The sequence below is a fragment of the Tamandua tetradactyla genome, chromosome 14 (genome assembly GCF_023851605.1).
Source record: "Tamandua tetradactyla isolate mTamTet1 chromosome 14, mTamTet1.pri, whole genome shotgun sequence".
Taxonomy (NCBI): domain Eukaryota; kingdom Metazoa; phylum Chordata; class Mammalia; order Pilosa; family Myrmecophagidae; genus Tamandua; species Tamandua tetradactyla.
Window position 1 is genome coordinate 65,534,623 of NC_135340.1, and position 20,230 is coordinate 65,554,852.

Here is a 20,230-nt window from a genome sequence, read left to right on the forward strand (position 1 = left end):
AACCTCTTTTGTTGCTCAGATGTGGCCTCTCTCTCTAGCCAACACAACAAGCAAACTCACCACCCTCCCACTGTCTATGTGGGACATGACTTCCAGGGATGTGGACCTTCCTGGCAATGTGGGACAGAAACCCTAGAATGAGCTGAGACTCAGCACCAAGGGATTGAGAAAACCTTCTCGACCAAAAGGGGGAAGAGTGAAATGAGACCAAATAAAGTGTCAATGGCTGAGAGATTCCAAACAGAGTCGAGAAGTTATCCTGGAAGTTATTCTTAGGCATTAAGTAGATATCACCTTGTTAGTCAAGATGTGATGGAGAAGCTGGAGGGAACTGCCTGAAAATGTAGAGCTGTGTTCCAGTAGCCATGTTTCTTGAAGATGATTGTATAATGATATAGCTTTCACAATGTGACTGTGTGATTGTGAAAACCTTGTATCTGATGCTCCTTTTATCTACCTTGTCAACAGATGAGTAAAACATGTGGAATAAAAATAAACAATAGGGGAACAAATGTTAAAATAAATTTAGATTGAAATGCTAGTGATCAATGAAGGGGAGGGGTAAGGAATATGGTATGTATGAATTCTTTTCTGTTTTCTTTTTATTTCTTTTTCTGAATAGATGCAAATGTTCCAAGAAATGATCATGATGATGAATATGCAACTGAATATGCAACTATGTGATGATATTGTGAATTACTGAATATATATGTAGAACGAAACGATCAAAAGTTAAGAATGTTTGTGTTTGTTTGATGTTTTTTGGTATTTAAAAAAAAATTTTTAATTAATAAAAGAAAATTCTGAGTGTGCGCTGAAAAAGTTCAAAGAGGAAGATCTGGGAAGGTGATCCAAGTGGTGGGGTCTGAACAAACAGGACAGCTTGATGATACCAAGTTATATGTAGGAGGGATGAAAAAAAAAGTAGATGGGACAAATATGAAGACTAGCATGGCCTGCCTCATCAGTTTTTAGGGTCCAGTTCTTAATGGTTAAATTAGTAAATCATAAGGCATAAATAGGAGATACTATTTTGAAAACTAGTTCCTTAATTTATAGGCAAAACAATGGATTCATCCACAAAGGTATAAAATAAAAGAGAAAAACCTCTTGTGATTTTTTTTTAGTGGGGGAGGTGGTGGCCTGAAGCCTCTTTCTTACCCTGACTTCTTACCCTTACATTTTCAAAGGAGCAAGGGCTTCCCAGTTTCTACTGAAGTCTCCTTTCCTGAACTCTTGAATATTTCTGCCTTGGATTGATGCCCTGGAAATAGGAGAGTCCTTGTAACAGGGGATCTAAGGACACAAACACCCCAAACCAGTCTCTCCTTGTTTTGACACTAAAGTCAGGTTGACCCTTTAAACTTATTCTGTGCAGCTGCTCGACTGTTATATCCTGGTCTATCCAACTTTTATATTGGAAGAAAAATAAATGGACTGGCTGTAGCTCACTATAGATTTTGCTTAGCCAAAGGAAAGAAATACAAGCAGCTTACTTTTGCAAGGAGCAGCTCACTTTAGTATCTTTCTTCTTCAGACTAAAGCCCTCAGTAGAAACCAACTTTCCAGTTCAAGCCCACACACAAACCTCAGATTTTAGTCGCATTTCTCACAAGGATGTTACATCATTTTTTTAGTCTACCAAAAGGAGACATTTCCTGAAACACAGAGACACACTGAGAGTTTTTGCTTGGATGTTGAGAATTTGCAACCCATGATGATCTCTAATAGTTCTCTTTATTTGGAGATTTTTTTTTTCCCACCTTGGTCAGAGGATCTGTCCTTTACACAGCTGAAATATAGCATAGTTACTTGTCTTATTTTTGAAATCCTAAGAAGCCCTTAGTTTATGTGAGGGTTCTGCAGGAAACAGCACATTCGAATGGGTATTTTGTGGAGAGTATAGTAAAAAGATTATTTACAAAGGTAAACAGGTTTTTGGAAAACAACAAGGAATTTGACTGTATCTCAGGGTTGGTAAATGCAAGTGAAGGAAGACAGCAGTTAAAGCAGTGTCTGGACATCAGAGTCACGTGGAGGGCTTAGGACTCTGCCCTAGATTGCTGGTCCCCATCCCTGGGATTTTTGCTTCAGTATGTCTGAGGCAGGTCTGGAGAAGTTGCATTTCTCCCAAATTCCCTGTTCTGGGGAGAAAACTGTGTGAAGGCAGTTTGTTGTGAGCTGTAGAGAGATGCAGCCAACCTGAGGAGCCAGCAGGGAATGTGCCAGGAGAATCTAATCTAATCAATTTACTGTCTCCCTCTCCAATTCCCTCTGTTGACCCCCATTGAATGAGTTCTACCAGAAGCCAAAAGGCAAGGGAGTTCGTTGTCACAATATATATACCTTGGCCTCTATGACAGGGTGGAGAGTAGATCAGGAGGAGCAAATGGAAAAAATCCAACACGTACACTCCAAAATATTTTCAAGTACCTCCTCCTCCTCACCACTTTTTTCATGCCACCTTATATTTCCGTAGTGCTTTCCAGTAAACATTAACATTCATATACATGATATAATGTGATCCTCATAGTAACCCCAAAGGGTGGGCAGGAACGATATTTACATGCATTTACAAATAAGGAAACTGAGGCTCAAGACGGTCAAGGTTGCAGTTATATAAGAGCTGGGATGCGTTATCTGGGTCCCCATTAAGGGCTATTGTCACCACAGCACACTTCAGACATAAGGGAATCTGGAAGTGACTCTGATCTCCCCACTTCAGCTTCCTGGGAACTCTCTTCCTCTCTCAATTGCCCCAGGTGCATTCCCCCTCCAGCTGCATTCTCTTTTGGGAGAGGTGCCTCACTTCCCTGACTGAGGAGCTCAGCCCTTGTACAAGAGCACGCAGTGAATTTGGTCTAACGCCAAAGTCACTTCCTTAGATTATTCACTGGTTTTCAAGCTAGTAATATAGCTAGCTTGAAAGAGTGAAATCTCGAGTTCCATGGTTGGGACTACTTACAATCATGATTTGGGGGCTTTGAAGAGGCCAATAAATCCTAGCTCTTGGTCCTCTAAGTTCAGAACCTTTTCAGAAATAGGCACAAGAATCAGATAGACAATAGATAAAAGCATAACCTTAATGAGGTTAAGGCCAAATTGGAAAAGCCACAGGTTAGGACTCATAATTAGACGGTCCCCTAGACCATCTGGAGAGACAAGGGGTGGGTGGGGCGTTGGGATGGAGGCACCTGCCCAGGATAGTCCAAAGAAAGGGATGCAGAAGGGGCTGAGTGTGCCGAGTTCCTTCCTCAGTGCCCCAGTCCAATAAGTTACTCTTTTCTGGGGGGTGGGGGTGGGGGTGGGGTAGTGGTGGTTAGAAATCACAGAAAGGGAAATACTTTCTTCCCAATTCTTCTGAACAAGTGGAAGTTTCTATTTTGTGGACCCGGGGAGAGGGAGAAAATGGCTTCCCCCAGCAATAATGCTCTTTGAGGAACCTGCTCTTAGCAGTAAGTATTGTTTAAAGACCTGATTCTCATTAGTACAGTAGTACAGCCTCAAGCTTCAACAATACTGTTTGCCTTTTTGACATGTTACTTTCATTTCCTTTAACTTAGTTCTTTTCTGATCCCTTGATCATGTGCTATAATACTCTGGGTCAGAGCCTGCTTGAATATTGAGAAGGTTCCCATGTTTTCCTACTGGGAAGGTCCCTACTTATCCATTCTGGCACTTGTCCTGGATCAGATAGGCTGTTGGGAAAAATCCTTTCAAAGATTTCTTGGGAACTGGATTTTTAAAAAGAGTGTGTGTGGGAAAATACTTTCCAAGTATAGAGGGGCCTCCGTTTTGCCTCTAATTATTTCTCTAGCTCCTTGGGGAAAAGAAAGTATTACAGGTCAAATCTTTTTATAAGTAGCTCCATTGGACTGCTTAAATACATGGTATAGGTTGAAATTTTGTTTCATTGTATGTTGCTTGCAATAGCTTAGACACAAACTAGGCCATGGAAGACCTCTGTTAAATAGTTTTCACTGCAATGGTATTTGTTGTAGAGGAATTTACCTGGTAAACACAGATATCTTCTAGCTAATGTTTTAACGATGCTGATTCAGACCGGGGAGCAGGAGTGGGAAAACATTGCTCACCAAGTCTGCTGGCTAGCGGTCAAGGCAGAGGAAAGAAAACACAGGCAGAGGTCTGTGTGAAATGTGAATCTGAGTCACAGGGAGAGAGGAAGAAAATAGCATGTGTCATTCTGAAAAAGCCCTTCTTCGGGCAGTTTCTTTTGGCTGTGATTGCTGTTTCCCCCCTGGAGAGCGTTACAGGTCCTCATTCAGCTCTTCCTGCTGCATTTTCAGACTTAAAAGGAAGCCACCTTCGGGCACATTCCCTTTTCCTTTCAAGAAAAAAATAAAAGGAAACTGAGATCTCTGCAGAACCTAGGTCAGGTTTGAATTACACCCAGAACAGTGCTCTGGGGTCAGGGGCTGGCAGTGTCAGTAGTCACAAGTGGGACTTGCTCCTCTGGTGTCCTCTTGGGCATAACATTGAAACTGGATTCTTTAAAGTTGCCTAAATCCTGAGCACTGCAATCTGCAGAGTCAGCCCAGTAAGTCTTCTTTTTCTAGGCCTTTCCTCTTGGCCTGGAGGGTTCCTGACCAGCCTCTTGCCAGTCCCAAGGCTTTTCTCCTGAAGTTTTTCTCTGGTAACCCCCTATAGACGCTCCTCAATGTGTTAATTTTTCTTCCTGAGAACTTGCTTTGCTAAACAAATTCTTTTTCTATCTCTCCGTGCATCTCTGGTTGCTGAATGCCAAAAAGGTCCTAGAGCAAACTGTCAATCAATAATTAAATGAGAATTTTTGCAATTCATCAAAATTTCACAGCTTTATTGAAATATAATTTTCATACCATAAAATTTACCCATTGTCAGTGTACAACAAATGATTTTTAGTAAATTTATAATGTTGTGCAACCAAGAACTCAATCCAGATTTAGAACATTTTCAAAACCCCAGAAAGTTCCCTTGTGAGCATTTACAGTCAATCCAAACTCCAACCCCCCCAGTCCTTAGGAACCACTGGTCTGCTTTCTGTCTGCTATAGATTTGCCTTCTAGTCATTTCATATAAATGAATCTATACTATGTGATCTTTTGTGACTGGCTTCTTTTATTTAGCATACTTTTTTTGAGATTCATCCACACTGTAGCATGTATCAAACAATTCATTTTTATGGCTGAAGAGTATTTCATTATATATATATATACTCCACTGTGTTGATGGACATTTGAGTTGTTTCCAATTTTTGACTATTATGAATAAAGCTGCTATGAAATTTTAGTACAAGTCTTTGTATGAACATGTTTTCTCATTTCTCATGGGTAGGAGTGGAAATTTGTGCATAACATAATAAGAAACTGACAAGCTTTTGCGATGTGTCTGTTGCATTTTACATTTCCCTCAGCAATATACGCAGGTCCCAGTTTCTCCACATCCTTGCCAACATTTACCATTTTCAGTCTTTCTGATTACAGCCATTCTATTGTATAGTTGCAGTGAGGCTATAGGTTTTCATGGCTTGCCCCATCATGATAGCATTTAGTACCTATCAAGCACGGGTTAGAGGAACTTGGTTGACTTCCAGGGCACCGAACTGCTTTTGATAGTTTTGGCCCATTTCATATTTGTTTTCCACGGAGAGGTTCAATGATCCCCTCACTCCATCATGCAAGAAGCCCTACCTGAAATCCAAAATATAAAATTATATTTTTCAAGTTTCTGTGACATACTAAATAGTTGTTTGTTTAAAAAACAAAAGGTTTCATATTTAAAAATTGGTGGGGGGAGATATTCTGAGATAAATAAAATTATTTGTAGGTTTTCACAGGGTGATTATGCCAAAATACATTGCATTACTATTAAAACAGGATTGCGGGTAGATTACAAATATGCAGCATTTTCCAACAGTTTAATCACAGGATACCGTTCTCAGGCAATAGCTGTTAACAACTAAATAAACAGTTTGGGAAATGCTGGGACAAATAAAGTGTCTAGACTTTGGCCAAACTATAGGAATTGACAGAGATGGTCATCAGCAGGAACCCGTGTGTATTCCCACAGTTTATGGAGAGTAGTAGGCAACGCTATGGGAAAGTTATACAAAAATGGGAATATTTTTAGATATGAATGCCTGCAGAGGTATATTGGTCAATTGCTAAAGAAAGTTTAGCACATTTCTCAAACTGAAATTAGAAATGTTACTCAGGTTTATTCTTTTGGCTTCTTTGATTCAAGCATATGAGATAGGTCAATATTTTAAGTAATGTGTAAAGTTACAAAGCAGTCACTATCGCTATGGGATGTATTCTTAATGCACTATTTAATCCAAACTTGGAGTTCTAGTCTCTTAAAAAGAACTAGGATCTTGCTGCACATGTTTAAAAACGTTAATCAAACTTGTAAACATTAAAATAAACAATTGTGCCTAAGCAGAATTGCTTGCTTCATGAAAAGTGCTGTACTAAGAACAATGGGAAATAACAAAGACCAATTTTTTCAATTATAGAAATAAAAATATAACAGTTAAGTAAAGTTTTAAAGAGTCACCCAACTCTCAGTTCCCTAAAAGAAAACTATTTCCCTTGCAGTTTTTATTTATATGCTCAACTTAATCTATATAATTGCTACTATGTCATAAATAGTTTATATTATTCTTTTTATAATGAAACATCAGTTTATACAGATTTTCCCATGTTTAGGCAAAATCTATATGATTCTAAGTTTTTAAATTATAAAATTGGGTCTCCTCAGCAGTCCAGAAGCATTGTTGATTCATTTACATGGGCCCTGCTTTGCTTTGACAGTATCAAAACACTGCCTTACTTTAATTTCATCAAAATTCTACTCTTTCCCCAAATTCTATTATGACTCTTAAAAATAACAGTCATTCTAATGGGTGTGACATGGTATCTCATTGTGGTTTGGATTCGCATTTCCTTAATGGATAATGATGTCGACCATCTTTTCATGTGCTTATTGGCCATTTGTGTATCTTCTGTGGAGAAATGTCTATTTAGCCCCTTTGCTCATTTTTAAATTTGGAATTTGCCTTTTTGTTGTTAAGTTGTAGGAATTTTTTTTATCTATTCTGGATATTAAACCCTTATCAGATGAATGATTTGCAACTCCCATTCTGTAGGTTGGGATTTTGCTATTTGTCTCTTTGTTCTATTTTCAAATCTTAGATTTGAGAGGTGGGAGCCAGAGGCAGTAATTGATGGCAATTCAACAATTTTTGTGCTAGGGTCACAGAGTAGGAAACTCTGGAAGTTGTTCCAGCAACTTCCTCTTCATAATCTGGCCAGTTAAGATAATGTGCATTTTCCCCAAATTTCTCTATTCCAATATCTCCTCTGTCCTCTCCCCTTGATTTACCTTACCTCTAAACTATTTTGCTGTTCCCTGACCTGTATTCATATATTGATTGAGGTGACTGAATGATTAAGACTGTGATTCAACAAGTAATTAAACTTCTATTATGTTCTGGACATTCAGACCTCAAACATTTTGATCTCAGGATCCTTTTACGCTCTTAAAAATTACTGAGGACCTCAAAAAGCTTTTCTTTATTTAGGTTATATTTATTGATATTTACTGAATTAGAAAATAAAACTGAGAAAACTCCAATATTTTAAATTCATTAAAACAGTGGCAATAAATCTAATACATGCTAACATAAAATATTTTTTGTGTGAAAAATAGCTATATTTTAAAAATCAAATAATACAGTGAGGAAAGTAGCATTGTTTTAAAATTTTGCAAATCTCTTTAAAATTTTAATTAAGGCTTAATATATGACAGTTGGATTTTCATTTCAGGTTCTGCATTCAATCTGTTGCTTTAGGTTTGTATTAGTTTCCTGCAGCAGACATAACATGTTATTACAAACTGGGTTACTGGAAACAGAAATTTATTCGGTCACAGTTCTGGAGGCCAGAAGTTCAATGTCAGTTTCACTGAGTCACAAAGTGTTGGCTGGGCTGGACTCCCTCTGGAGACTCTTCCAACTTCTGGTGTCTACTGACATTCTCGGTTTGTCTAATCTCTGATCTCTACCTCCATCACTGTAATCTCTACCTGCATGTTCATAAACCTTCTCTTCTATGTGTGGTGGCTAATTTCCCTCTCTCTTTCTTATAGAAGGACACTTGTGGTGGTATTTAGGTCCTACCTGGATAATCCAGCATAATCTCTTCATCTCAAAATGTCTAACTTAATCACATCTTCCAAAACTTTACCATATAAGGTAATATTCACAAATTCCAGGGATTAGGATGTCAACATATCTCTGGGAGCCATTATCAGCCTACCACTGGGCTATTATTTTGGTTGGAGTTTTTTAAGAAAACACAATCTCATGCTAATATATAGTTAGGGGGAGAAAAAGAAGTATTTTAATATTTTCAAATAATAGTGGATATTCTCTGATCCAATACCAAAATTTGATAAGAAGTTATTTCTTAAAGGTGAGCTGCAATATGGAAACTGAAACCATACAGTGAACATTTTGTACTGGTTTACACTAAAATTGTTACTCTTGTCAGGCACTTTAAGTGGGTCTTTTGCCCATACATGACAACATACATTCATCATTTGGAAAATATTGGTTCATTTAGTTGTATAGATCTCCCAAATGTTGATATATTTCATTATATGACATAAAAAATAACATTCCTTAATATCACCACCAATCTTATCAGAACAGTTCTTAAGTATTGGGAAATGATCAAACTCGTGGTGGATGCACATTTTTAAAAATTCTATTTTTCTCTCAAAAGCTTGAATTTTATTATTGGCAACAAATATCATCAGTTATTTTCCTTGAATTGACAGACCCATTGTCATTTCTAGGAAAACCATTGTTTTTCAGTAATTCTTTCAAGTAAAAGTAGCATTCTGTGAAAAAAAGCAGCTGGTTCAAGTTTGCAAATCAAACAATCCCAGAAGGATTTTTCTTTGAGAAACCATCTTACTTTGGTATGCAGGAGAACTGCTTTTTGTGTACTTCCCATTTTGCAACCCAAAATATTTTAAAAAGTGTATTCAAAAGTTGATATATTTTTAAAAATTGATAAGTTTTGCTGGTTCATTAAAGTTTCTTAAGACAAATTGGCATTTATTTATTTATTTATTTTTCATATATATGTGGTGTTGAAGAACACAGTTTGGCACCTCTGCCTTGATTTGTGCTAAAGTGCCAGCAGTTGTACCTGGCATTGTTTTTGCACCATCAGCACAAATATCATCACAATTGTTTCAGTATAAACTATGAGATTCAAAAAAACTGTTCAACACATTGATTATTTCAGTATCACTTGAATTTGTTGCCAAGCATTTACATAAAGGGAGATCTTTAATTATTAGTTGGTGTTGACACTAGATGGATAAAAGTAAACAATGTCAGCCATGTCTATAATTTTATTCATTTTGAAGGAAGTACAATTCTGAGATATTACCTCAATCTTTGTAACTAAATTTCCAATTTGACCAGCTAATACATCTTTGAAAAGGAGCATTGCCATAATTTCTCTTACTGATTTTCATTTTCATAATAAGGCACAAGGCCTTATTAGTCTCTTGGCTAGTGTGTGCCCTTCTTCAGCTGATGCGAGAAAATAATTTGCTGTCAAATGCTTTAGTGGGTTTTTCATTTCTAGTTTGAAAAGTGGTAACAGAGAAGCTTTGACTTTTAAAGAGCTCATATGTCTACATTTGAAATATCCAATTTCTTTTCCTTTAAATTCTGAATGATATGACTTCAAAATTATGCTTCATCCTAACTGGTGCCATAAGAGTATTTGAAAATATTTTGTTGAATAAGGCACAATAAGGTAAATTATTAACATCACTCAAGCCAAGCAGAAATTATTAACATCACTCAAGCCAAGCAGAATTTTGTCATATTTCTGTTCTAATTTACTATGATCCAGATTCCCCCCTTTTATGAGTCAGCATATGCTCTGATACTAAGTATCATGTTTTTCAGCTTCTTCAGATGTGGAATGGTTGACAAAGCAAGTCTTCTAATCTCTTTTTTTTTTGAACCAATGAAAGGTCTTCAGATTTAAAAAATATATTTAAACAAAATTTTATTTTAGAATAAAATATTAAATTCTAAAATAAGTTTTAAGTAAAATTTAAATATTTAGAAAAGTTTTCAATAAATAAAAAAGTGCTCTCGTAAAACAAATCATCAAAATGTACTTATTTTTTGTGTTGCCCTTTAGGTACAAGGACAACCTCAGGATTAAAATAAACCCACACATTTATTGAAGGATAATGAGATCAGAGAGATTACAGCAGGTATAACTCAAGGTAGATTGTGAGAACAAAGAAGTACCAAGAACCTGAGTCAGTCTCTGAATAGTACATATTTATACCCTAAACCTACTACCTTAGAAAATACAGAAATACACAAGCACACATTTCAGCAGTCAGCAGAGCAATAAATGCACATATCCTCTGAAGTACTCTTCTGTACAGTCCGGAGGGAATGAGAGTGAAACTGGCCCCAAATATTTAATATTATTATAAATATTAGTTTTGACTTTGCTGATCCCCTGAAAGGGTGTCAGGGACCCTCAGAGATCACTGGGCCACATTTTGAGAACCACTGTAATAGACTTACTTGTAGGTAGGACCTGGGAGGTACAGCAATGAATAAGATATTCCAACAGGGAGCCAATTATTTCTGTAGCGACAACCGTGAAATTCTAAAATGGAACGGAAAGAGTAGGATCAGGAAATCCCTCTTCGACTGGCTGGCAGTGAAGGCTGCCCCAGGAAAGTAACCTTTTATCTTGAGGAGTAGGGCAGGCGGGAGGGTGGGTGGCTAGTGACTTTGGGTAGGTGAACAGGACAATTCTCTTTCCTGTCCGCCCCCCACAAAGCCACAGAAGAGGGGTGGACGGAAAGCGCTGACCCGGTACCTAGTTCATTCATTTAACAAGCGCATCCCCAGCACCGCCAGGGCCAGAGCCGCGGAAGAGCCCGGAACCCGCGGGGCCCTCGAGGTGGAGGGAGGGGCGTGGACTGCCCGTGGTCCCTTAGACAGGGGTGGCTGACTGGGAGCGTCCTTAAAAAGGCGAGTCAAGGAATGTGTACCTCCTAGTGCGGTATCTAGGCGGCTAATGGGAAAAAAGGGGACAAAGTGTAAAAAGGACCGGACGCCAAGTGGATTCCCTAGGTGGACTCAGAGGTTCGCAGCTCCGGGAGTTGCTTAAACCGGAAGTTTCCGGCCCTTCTACCCACCCCCAGAGGCCAAACTGCCGGCGAGCTAGGGCGAGCGGCTTTTTCCCCGTGGACTCTTGCGCCCTCCGGCGGTCACTCGACAGCGATATACTGTATTTGTTCACGCGGGACACAATAAAGATTTCTTTTTCAAACAAACAGGAAGTGCCTACGGAGGCCGAGTTGGTTGGCGGCGGTGGCAGGAGTCGGGCATGAAGCCGGGCGACTACGCGAGTGCGGGTGGTGGCAGCGGCGATGAGCGACATAGTGGAGAAGACGCTGACGGCGCTGCCGGGTCTCTTCCTGCCTAACCCGCCGGGCGGCGGGTCCGCGGCAGCCAAGGCGTCATTCTCCTCGCGGCTGGGAGGCCTCATCCGCGGCATCACCGCGCTCACCTCCAAGCACGTAGGTGCCCGCCGGGCCCGCGAGGTCGGCCAGGGGAGCCCGAGCGAGCTCCCCGTCTAGGAAGCCGTGGCCTGCGGCGAGACCCCGGGGTCGACCCTCCGGCGGGGCTAAGGCACCGCGTGTGTCTGTCCGTGGGTTTGTAAGCCTTACTTTCCTGCCGAGACGACGAGGCCGGATTTCCGCACTTGGCGCTGACACTGACTCATTGTTTTGGGGGGCAAATCGGATGTGATTTCTGAACCTTGACGTGAAAAAGTAAAAATACACAATTCACTGGTTGTTTTGAGGACTAGACGATATGTAAAGCGTGTGAAAATACCAGCGAGATAACGCGTCAGGCATTGTTCATCTTATACAAAGTTTCCTTACTCAGTTTCTTTCTCTCAGTCCTTCCAACTGCTGAATGTCGCACACCTGAACAGAGCTGACATCTGAACCTACTCTTGACTGAGGTTCTTAAGTTAGAACAATAGGTTGGGCAAAGAAAAAGCATAATTCTCTCAAAATTAAAATTTGCTGAGTAAGCCCGCCTCAGACAGGCTTTGAAAATAAGCTGTTATAATAGATAATTATTAAGTTCCCACAGACTTTTGGAAGTTGCACGGTTTATGTAAGATACTGACAAGTCTTCAAGGATTTTATATTTTAAAAGATCTGATGTTATGTCATATTTTGCTGAAAGATGTCTATGGAACAAGGTTGTGTGTTAGAAACTTAGAGGAAGAAAGTAAAACATGTCCCCTTCTGAGGAATTTGTCATTCGTCTTGTGCTTAAGAGTATATGATTATAATGCAATCCAAATGACATGAGGGAAGACAAAGAAGAAAAAGTGATCTAAGGGTTTAAAAATCCTGTTTTGAGGTTTTTAAAACTGAAGTAATAAAAATAAAACAAATAAAATGATTCTATCCTGGAGAAGACTTTACACTCCAAAATTATTATTTGTGGACTTAATGTTTTTCATTTTTTGCGGGAAAATAGGGGCTGCCCATTAGAACTTATTTTTTTATTGGAGGAGTTGCAGGATCTCAGAAAAATTTTGTGGAAAATACAGAGTTCCCGTATGCTTTCCCTCATAAGTAACACCATGCATTAGTGTGGTATATTTTTTACAGTTTATGGAAGAATGTTGTAATTGTGCAATTTAAGTATAGTCCATGAATATTGTTTTTCTTAAGGCTTTGTCCTTTGCTAGTTTTTGTAAGGTATTGAAGGAAATTAAAAAAAAATTTGGTTTGGTCTTGAATTGTAATTTGAAGTGGTGCATAAGATACCCAATTGTGGTGGTACTTTGGTAGTAGTTTTTAATTAACCACTTAATATCTGTGAATCCACTGTGTAATTTAAAGATAGCGTTATATTAGCTAAAAATGAAGCCAATTTTTAAATGCTTTAGCAGGTGAAATACACCTGAGAGTGTAGAGAGTAGAAGTGACCGCATTGGTGTATTTATTGCACTGTGTATGTGTGAAAGAGAGAGAGAAATGAAAGTAAGGAAAAGGATCACGATGAAGAATTTATAGATTAAGGGGAAAAAAGACGTTCTTATCCTGTTTCTCTATTTATGAAGACTCCCCACTTAGAAGAAGAAGGTGTGAGAATGTTATCTTGGGTCAATAGATGAAATTTTTCTTTTTAACTCTTTCCACCTTTAATTTCTCTTAATCATTTTCTGCCAGACAGTCCTTAAGGGGGCAGTGAGTGAAGAAAAAGGAATGATAGGTTAGCCTGGAAAAGTACTCAGGATGATCCTGAGGGTTGTAGAGATGCCTTTAGGTAACCTTAAGTACACAATTTTTATAACTTTCCTTTAAGATGACATTTCTTTTCTATCAAACTATTATAAATTTTATTTTTCACTTTCTGAAAAATACTGTTATGGTTTAAAAAGACAATTATTTATGCATTTAAATATTTTTATTTTTACAGGAAGAAGAGAAATTAATCCAGCAGGAATTGAGTAGTCTGAAAGCAACTGTTTCTGCTCCTGCTACAACACTGGTAAGTTTGTATCAGAGTATCAACTATTTTGAATTTGAAATAAAAATGTGGTCCACTGTGGAGTCAGGCAGCCCTTGTGGCATCTGACTTATCAATTTCTAAAAACTAATTTGTCATAGTAAATATCAGCTCTGAATCATAGCAAGTCAGACTTTAACTTTAGCCTTTTGTTACTAATTGGGCTGCATAGGAGCAGGACTTGCCCAATTGGTGTCATGTCAGTGCCAGCATGATGATAATTACATACAAGTAGGAATACTCATGGGACACGATCTTATTATTTCTTTGTTGTGAACTGAGCAGAGGTTAGGGTATATCATTTAACATGATGTTTTCAGACTTGAATCCGTACATTGTAATTCTCTAATATTATTGTCCATTTTTGAGTATAGATTGGCTGACAAGGTAGAGTAATAGTTTTCTTGTTGTAAAGTTGAGGACATTGTATCAGCAGCTAAATAAGACCCCGTTTTTTTGTTTCTTTGTTTTTTTTTTGGCATGGGCATTCACTGGGAATCAAACCTGGGTCTCTGGCATGGCAGGCGAGAATTCAGCGCCTGAGCCACTGTCACTCCGCCCAATATGTGGCCAAATATAATTTAAAATATACTTAAGCTGATATATCTCTGTGTATATATATATATACATGTGTTTATGTATGCTTGTGTGTATGAAGTCGTTGTGCTATTTGGTCCTTGATAGAATTGTTAAATAGAAATAGCTTTCTCTTTTTACTTTGTTAAATTTCAGTTTTCTACAATTGGCATCAGTAGATACAATTTTTCATGCTAAAAGGCATAAACCTGGTGTTTGGGTTAAGATAGATACATAAATATTAAGGAGTCAGAGTTTGGAAGGAAGATTTTATAATAATTATTGGCCATCCAACTGCAGACAAATCTTACAGAGTAGTCTGTCCCTGAGGTAGTCATGTAGAGATTGGATATAGTTTAAGAAATTGTAAAGGGAATTTCCTGCATTTTCTGTTTTGGAGAATGTATTTTTCTAAAAATAAGAGAATAATAACATATGCAGTATAATTTTACTTAAATAGAGTTCATGATGACTTTTGAAAAGCTCAAGTTAAAATGTTACAAAATCTGGGTTGAAATATATCACTTTAATTACCACTTTCATTACTAATTGATGTAGAAAGCCTTTGGTTAGGCCTTCCAGTATATTTTCAGTTTTTTTCCTCAATATTTAATAGTCTTAATTCATGTGTTAGTGAAGTTATTTTTATTTCTTTAAACACAAGTGTGCTGAATTAAATCTTATCTGCCTAAGATTTTCCTGTGGCTTCTCTTGTTTAAACTTCTCTTCAACAACAGCAAAACAAAAAACACAAATATATATAACATAGTAAACATTATTATCCTTGCTTTAAAATTTTTTATTGTACTGTTTCCTAAGCATTTCATGATTTAATAATACTGTGATATACTAACTCTAATTAATTTTTAGATATTAAAATAGTCTGAGTTTTTCTTTATTTTGGAACACATTTTATTTATATTTTTTGTCTCTGATTAAAATTTGCTGTGAATATTGAAAATATAAATATCATGTAAATAAGAAAAATCTATAGAATTGCTTAAAAAATTTTAGCTTGTGTTGTAAATATTGAAAGATCCAGTTAAAAAGTTAATTATTGGGCCACGGTGGCTCAACAGGCAAGAATGCTTGCCTGCCATGCCAGAGGACCCGGATTTGATTCCCGGTGCCTGCCCATGTAAAATAAATAAATAAATAAATAATAAAAGATGACTTAAAAAAAAAAGTTAATTATCATCAGACTAACTATATGATTAATGAAATTATGTCCTTCATTTGGTAATTGTAAGAGTTCATAAAGAATGCCTATGAAATAAACTATTGTGTATTGTATATAGCATAACAATTCTGAAGAAAGTCCAGTTGCAATTTGACTTTTAAATTTGAAAAATATCTCTGTTGCAGAAATTATTACCAACTTGTAGAATTGTATGGATGTTTTTATTTGACAAAGTATATTAAAATGATGTGCTGTATTTTAGAAACTAAATAAGATCACTATGGATGAAATTTTGTTTAAGGGCCACATTTCTCACATAATAGCCAAATTTTACTCTAGGGGCGTATAGAAGTAGAAATAGCTACAGTTGATTTATTTTATAGTTTTCCCATTAACAAAGTATTTAACCAGTAAATAGTTTTGCTGAAATTAACACTATTGGTAATTAAGTTTGGGAGTAATTTTTTATAAAGTCTGATATCTGGTGATTAATTTATAATATGAATGTTATCTCTTCAGTGCCAGAATTAAGGGATTCCTTGGCTAAATGATTAAAAATATAATTAAAAAAAATCAAAACATTCTTCTTATGCAATTGGTGGGTATTTTGCCTTTCAGAAAATGATGAAGGAATGTATGGTGAGACTAATATATTGTGAAATGCTTGGCTATGATGCTTCCTTTGGCTATATACATGCAATAAAGTTAGCACAACAAGGAAACCTCTTCGAAAAGAGAGTAGGTATGTATGTATTTACGACTTTCATACTCTACTGTCCTTAAAGTTCCAGCTACTATATAAAATGAATGACGATAGATATACAATATGTTTTTAGAACAGCTGCATATGCCAAGGAGGTCCATGGGTAGTTCAGTGGTAGACTTCTAGCCTGGGTTGGATTCCCGGCCCATCACCCCCCGCCCCCGCCCCTATTATCTAAAAAAATAATACTTCAAAAACTAAAAGCCTGTAAATGAAATCAGTTTTCCTGATTCAAAATATTTTAGAATTATAGAGAAGATTTAAAATTACCTGGTCTTGTGATAGGGATTACACAGCTATATAAATTTTTTATAACTCATTGAACTGTACCTGTACAATGGGTGGAACTTCTTGTATGTAAATTAAAAAGTCTGTCTAACCTTAGCAGTTTAAAGGCCAGGAATGTTTCTTTATAGAATGAAACTGAAACTGACTTGAATAATTTAAAATATCCTGTTCTTAATTTCACAAATGTTAGCTATGAGGATTAGAGGTATCTTTTAAAAAAATTTTGTTTTCTGTAGTAAGCCTTTAGTTGGAAAAGTTCTTTCAAGGATTTAAATTTTTCATATAGGTTCAGCCTTATATCAGAATTCTGAGAATTATACACTTTAGGATAGTATAGGAATGGAAGATGTTCTTTATTCAAAGCCAGGGGTTGATAGCATCAAAGATCAGCATTCTTCCACAAATTTTATTGACCTGTGCTGTCAAATGATGGGATGGGATTGGGAATGTCTTGGTAAAGATTCTGCTTGTTCAGCCTCACTCCCCTCAACATGCTCTTCTGTCTTCTAGATATTTTGTATTCTTTCCTCCAAATAGAATGTCCTTTGTACCCTGTGTCTCCCTTTCCTTAATCCAAATCAAATTTTAACTCTTAGAAGCACTGAAGTGACTTTCTATCATATGTTATCTCATGGTGTTATGCTTTCATTTATTAATATTTTAGCTCCCAAACTTATTTTTGGATATCTAAAGGCAGGAATTTTTTTATTTGGCATGGGCGGGCTCTGGGATCGAACCCAGGTTCAGCTTGGCAGGCAAAACTCTACCATTGAGCCACTGTTGCTCGCCCTTAGGGCAGAAAATTTTTAAAATAAAAGACAGTAAATATTGAATGACTGATGCTAGAGTTATTTTTTACAATTGTTGCTATATTCTATTTCTTAGACTTCCATGTTGTTTTTTTTTTGCATTTTCAGTTATGTTACGTGATTCAAAATTAAGGCCTTATAAAAAAGTATAATCAGAAAAGTCTTATATAATCAGGTCTCACTTTCATCTCTATTGCCTCCAACCAGTTCACCCTGCCCCCATAGGTAACTATTTTCATTAGTTTCAGATTCATCTTTCCATGATTTCTTTTTGAAAAAACCAAGCAAATATATGCATACCCATGCCACACACTCTTATACACAAGATAATATGTTATATACCCTTCTCTTATACAAAAGATAGCATACTGTATAGCCTCTTCTACACTCTATAGGCTCCTGTTTTAACATCTTCATTCTTTCATACAGTTACATAATATTCAGGTGGGTGAACCATAGTTTTTGAAACCAGATCCTCATTGGTGGACATGTGAGTTTTGATCTTTTGTTCTCTTAGATAACATTGTAGTGAATAATCCTGTACATGTGTTATTTTATATTTGGAGGCTTATCTTAAGGGAGACTTCAAATTGATTTTTACTGAGATTCAGGTTTTTTCTTAGGAAAATATTTATTTCCAAGTCTATATCTGTAGATCAGCTATTTATATATACATTATTACAGAAATTATAGACTTAGAGAAATCATGCAGAAAACAGAGGTCCATATGCCTCCCCATTATTAACAATTTGCATTAGAGTGCTACCTTTGTTACAATTGATAAAAGAATTTTATATGATTGTACTCTTATCTATAGTCTATAGTTTACATTAGGTTTCATGGTTTGTTTTATAGAATTCTGTGGTTGCTTTTTTTATTTTCTTAAATTTTATTCTAACATACACACAACCTAAAATTTCCCCTTTTAACCACATTCAAATGTGTAATTCATTCATAGTGTTTATGTAACCATCAGAACCATCCATTACTAAAACTTTCCATCATCCCAAATAGAAATACTGTGCCAATTAACCATTAAGTCCTCTGTTTGAGTCCCTGCTTTCAGTTCTTTTGGGTGAATATATTTAGAAGAAGAATTGCCAGGTCATATGGTAATTCTATACTTAAATTTCTGAGGAACCACAAAACTATTTTCCATACTAGCTGCACCATTACACATTCCCACCAGCAATAAATGAACTTCTGCTTTTCCACATCCCTTCCAGCACTTATTTTTTGTTTTGAATAGTAGTCATTCAAGAGGGTGTGAAATTATGTATCATTGTGGTTTTGATTTCCATTTCCCTAATGGCTAATGTGGAACTTTTTTTCCTGTGTGTTTTGGCCATTAATTTGTACATCTTCTTTGGAGGAAAAATGGGTCTTCTGCCCATTTTTTAAAAAAAAATTTTTGTTGAGAAATATCCACACACATACAGTCCAACTGTATTATGCAGTCACTGGCTTATAATATCATCATGCAGTTGTATTTTCTTCACCATGATCATTTTAGAACATTTGCATCACTCCAGAAAAAGAAATAAGAAAAAAAAAAAAACTCATACATCCCATACCCCTTGCCCCTCCCTCTCATTGACCCGCAGTATTTCAGTCTACCCAATTTTTACCCTTTATCTTACCCAATTATTTATTTTTTTAATCATTATTATTATTATTATTATTATTTTATTCATCTGTCCATACTCTGGATAAAAGGAACATCAAACACAAGTTTTTCACTATCACACAGTCACAAAAGCTATATATGGTTATGCAGTCTCCTTAGTCAAGGCTACTGGAACACAGTTCAACAATTTCAGGTACTTCCCTCTAGCCACTCTAATATACCATAAACTAAAAAGGGATATTGATGTGATGTGTAAGAATAACCTCCAAGATAATATCCTGACTCTGTTTGAAATCTCTGAGCTACTGAGGCTTTATTTTGTCTCATTTCTCTCTTCCCCTTTTGGTCAAGAAAGCATTCTCATTCCGATGTTGCTGGGTCCTGGCTCATCCCCAGGAGTCAGGTCCCATGTTACCAGGGAGATTTACACCCTTGTTTTGCACACATTTTAATTGTGTTTTAATTTTTGTTGTTGTGTTGAAGGGTTTCTTTGTATATTCTGATTATAAACCCCTTATCCAGATATGTGAATATGTGGTTTCCAAATAGGTTCACCCATTCTTGTAGGTTGTCTTTTTACTTTCATGATAAAGCCCTTTGATGCCTCAAACTTTTTAATTTTGAGAAGGTCTCATTTATCTGTTTTTTTCTCTTGCTACTTATGCTTTTGGTGTAAAATCTAAGAGAAAGCATTTCCTGACACACGGTCCTGAAAATGCTTTCCTGTGTTTTCTTCTAGTTTTTATTATTATATACAGTCGTCGATCAATTCTGAGTTGATTTTTCTGTGTGGTATGATGTAGGGGTCCTCCTACCTTCTTCTGCATATGGATATCCAGTTTTTGCAGCACCATTTCTTTCCCCATTGAGTGGACTTGACATCTTTGTCAAAAATCTCTTGGCCATAGATGCGAGGTTTTTGAATTCTCAGTTTGATTTCATTCGCCTATGTGTCTATCCTTGTGCAGAACCTGCTAGTTTCACCACTAAAGATTTGTTGTAAGTTTTAAAATTGAGACATGTGAGTCCTGCAACTTCATTTTTCTTTTTCAAAATGTTATTGGTTATTTGGGAGCCTTTACCTTTATATATAAATTTGATGATTGGCTTTTCCATTTCTGCAGAGAAACTGCTGGAATTTTGATAAGGATTATCTAAATTACCTTGGATAGAATTGACATCATAATGATATTTAGTCTTCTAATTCATGAACATGGAATGTCCTCCCGTTTACTTAGGTCTCCTGTAATTTATCAGTGTTTTATAGTTTTCTGTGTACAAGTCCTTACATCCTTGGTAAGATTTATTCCTAGTTATTTTATTC

At 36.7% G+C, this 20,230-nt stretch overlaps 1 protein-coding gene and 1 long non-coding RNA gene across 8 annotated transcripts in view; one reads left to right on the forward strand and one right to left on the reverse strand.

Annotated features, from left to right (window-relative positions):
• Window positions 1-4,817: 4,817 nt before the first annotated feature.
• LOC143656106 (uncharacterized) lies at window positions 4,818-11,253 on the reverse strand. The gene is made up of 3 exons (XR_013162394.1): window positions 11,113-11,253; window positions 10,637-10,721; window positions 4,818-5,690 (listed from the first exon to the last, which is right to left on the reverse strand). It is a non-coding gene; the product is annotated as an uncharacterized LOC143656106 (long non-coding RNA).
• Window positions 10,734-20,230, forward strand: part of AP4E1 (adaptor related protein complex 4 subunit epsilon 1) — a 112,910-nt gene continuing 103,413 nt past the window's right edge. For 3 of the 7 annotated variants that reach the window (XM_077127876.1, XM_077127875.1, XM_077127878.1), the window contains exons 1-2: window positions 16,060-16,161; window positions 17,709-17,769. Coding sequence is in view for 3 of the 7 variants with exons in the window: in XM_077127872.1 (XP_076983987.1) it covers window positions 11,494-11,643; window positions 13,574-13,645; window positions 16,038-16,161 (346 nt within the window). In the remaining 4 variants the exon portion in view is untranslated. Of the gene's footprint in view, window positions 10,796-11,404; window positions 11,644-11,690; window positions 11,899-13,573; window positions 13,646-16,037; window positions 16,162-17,708; window positions 17,770-20,230 lie in introns of those variants that run through there. The other 4 variants (XM_077127872.1, XM_077127873.1, XM_077127874.1 and 1 more) reach the window with 3 other exon arrangements.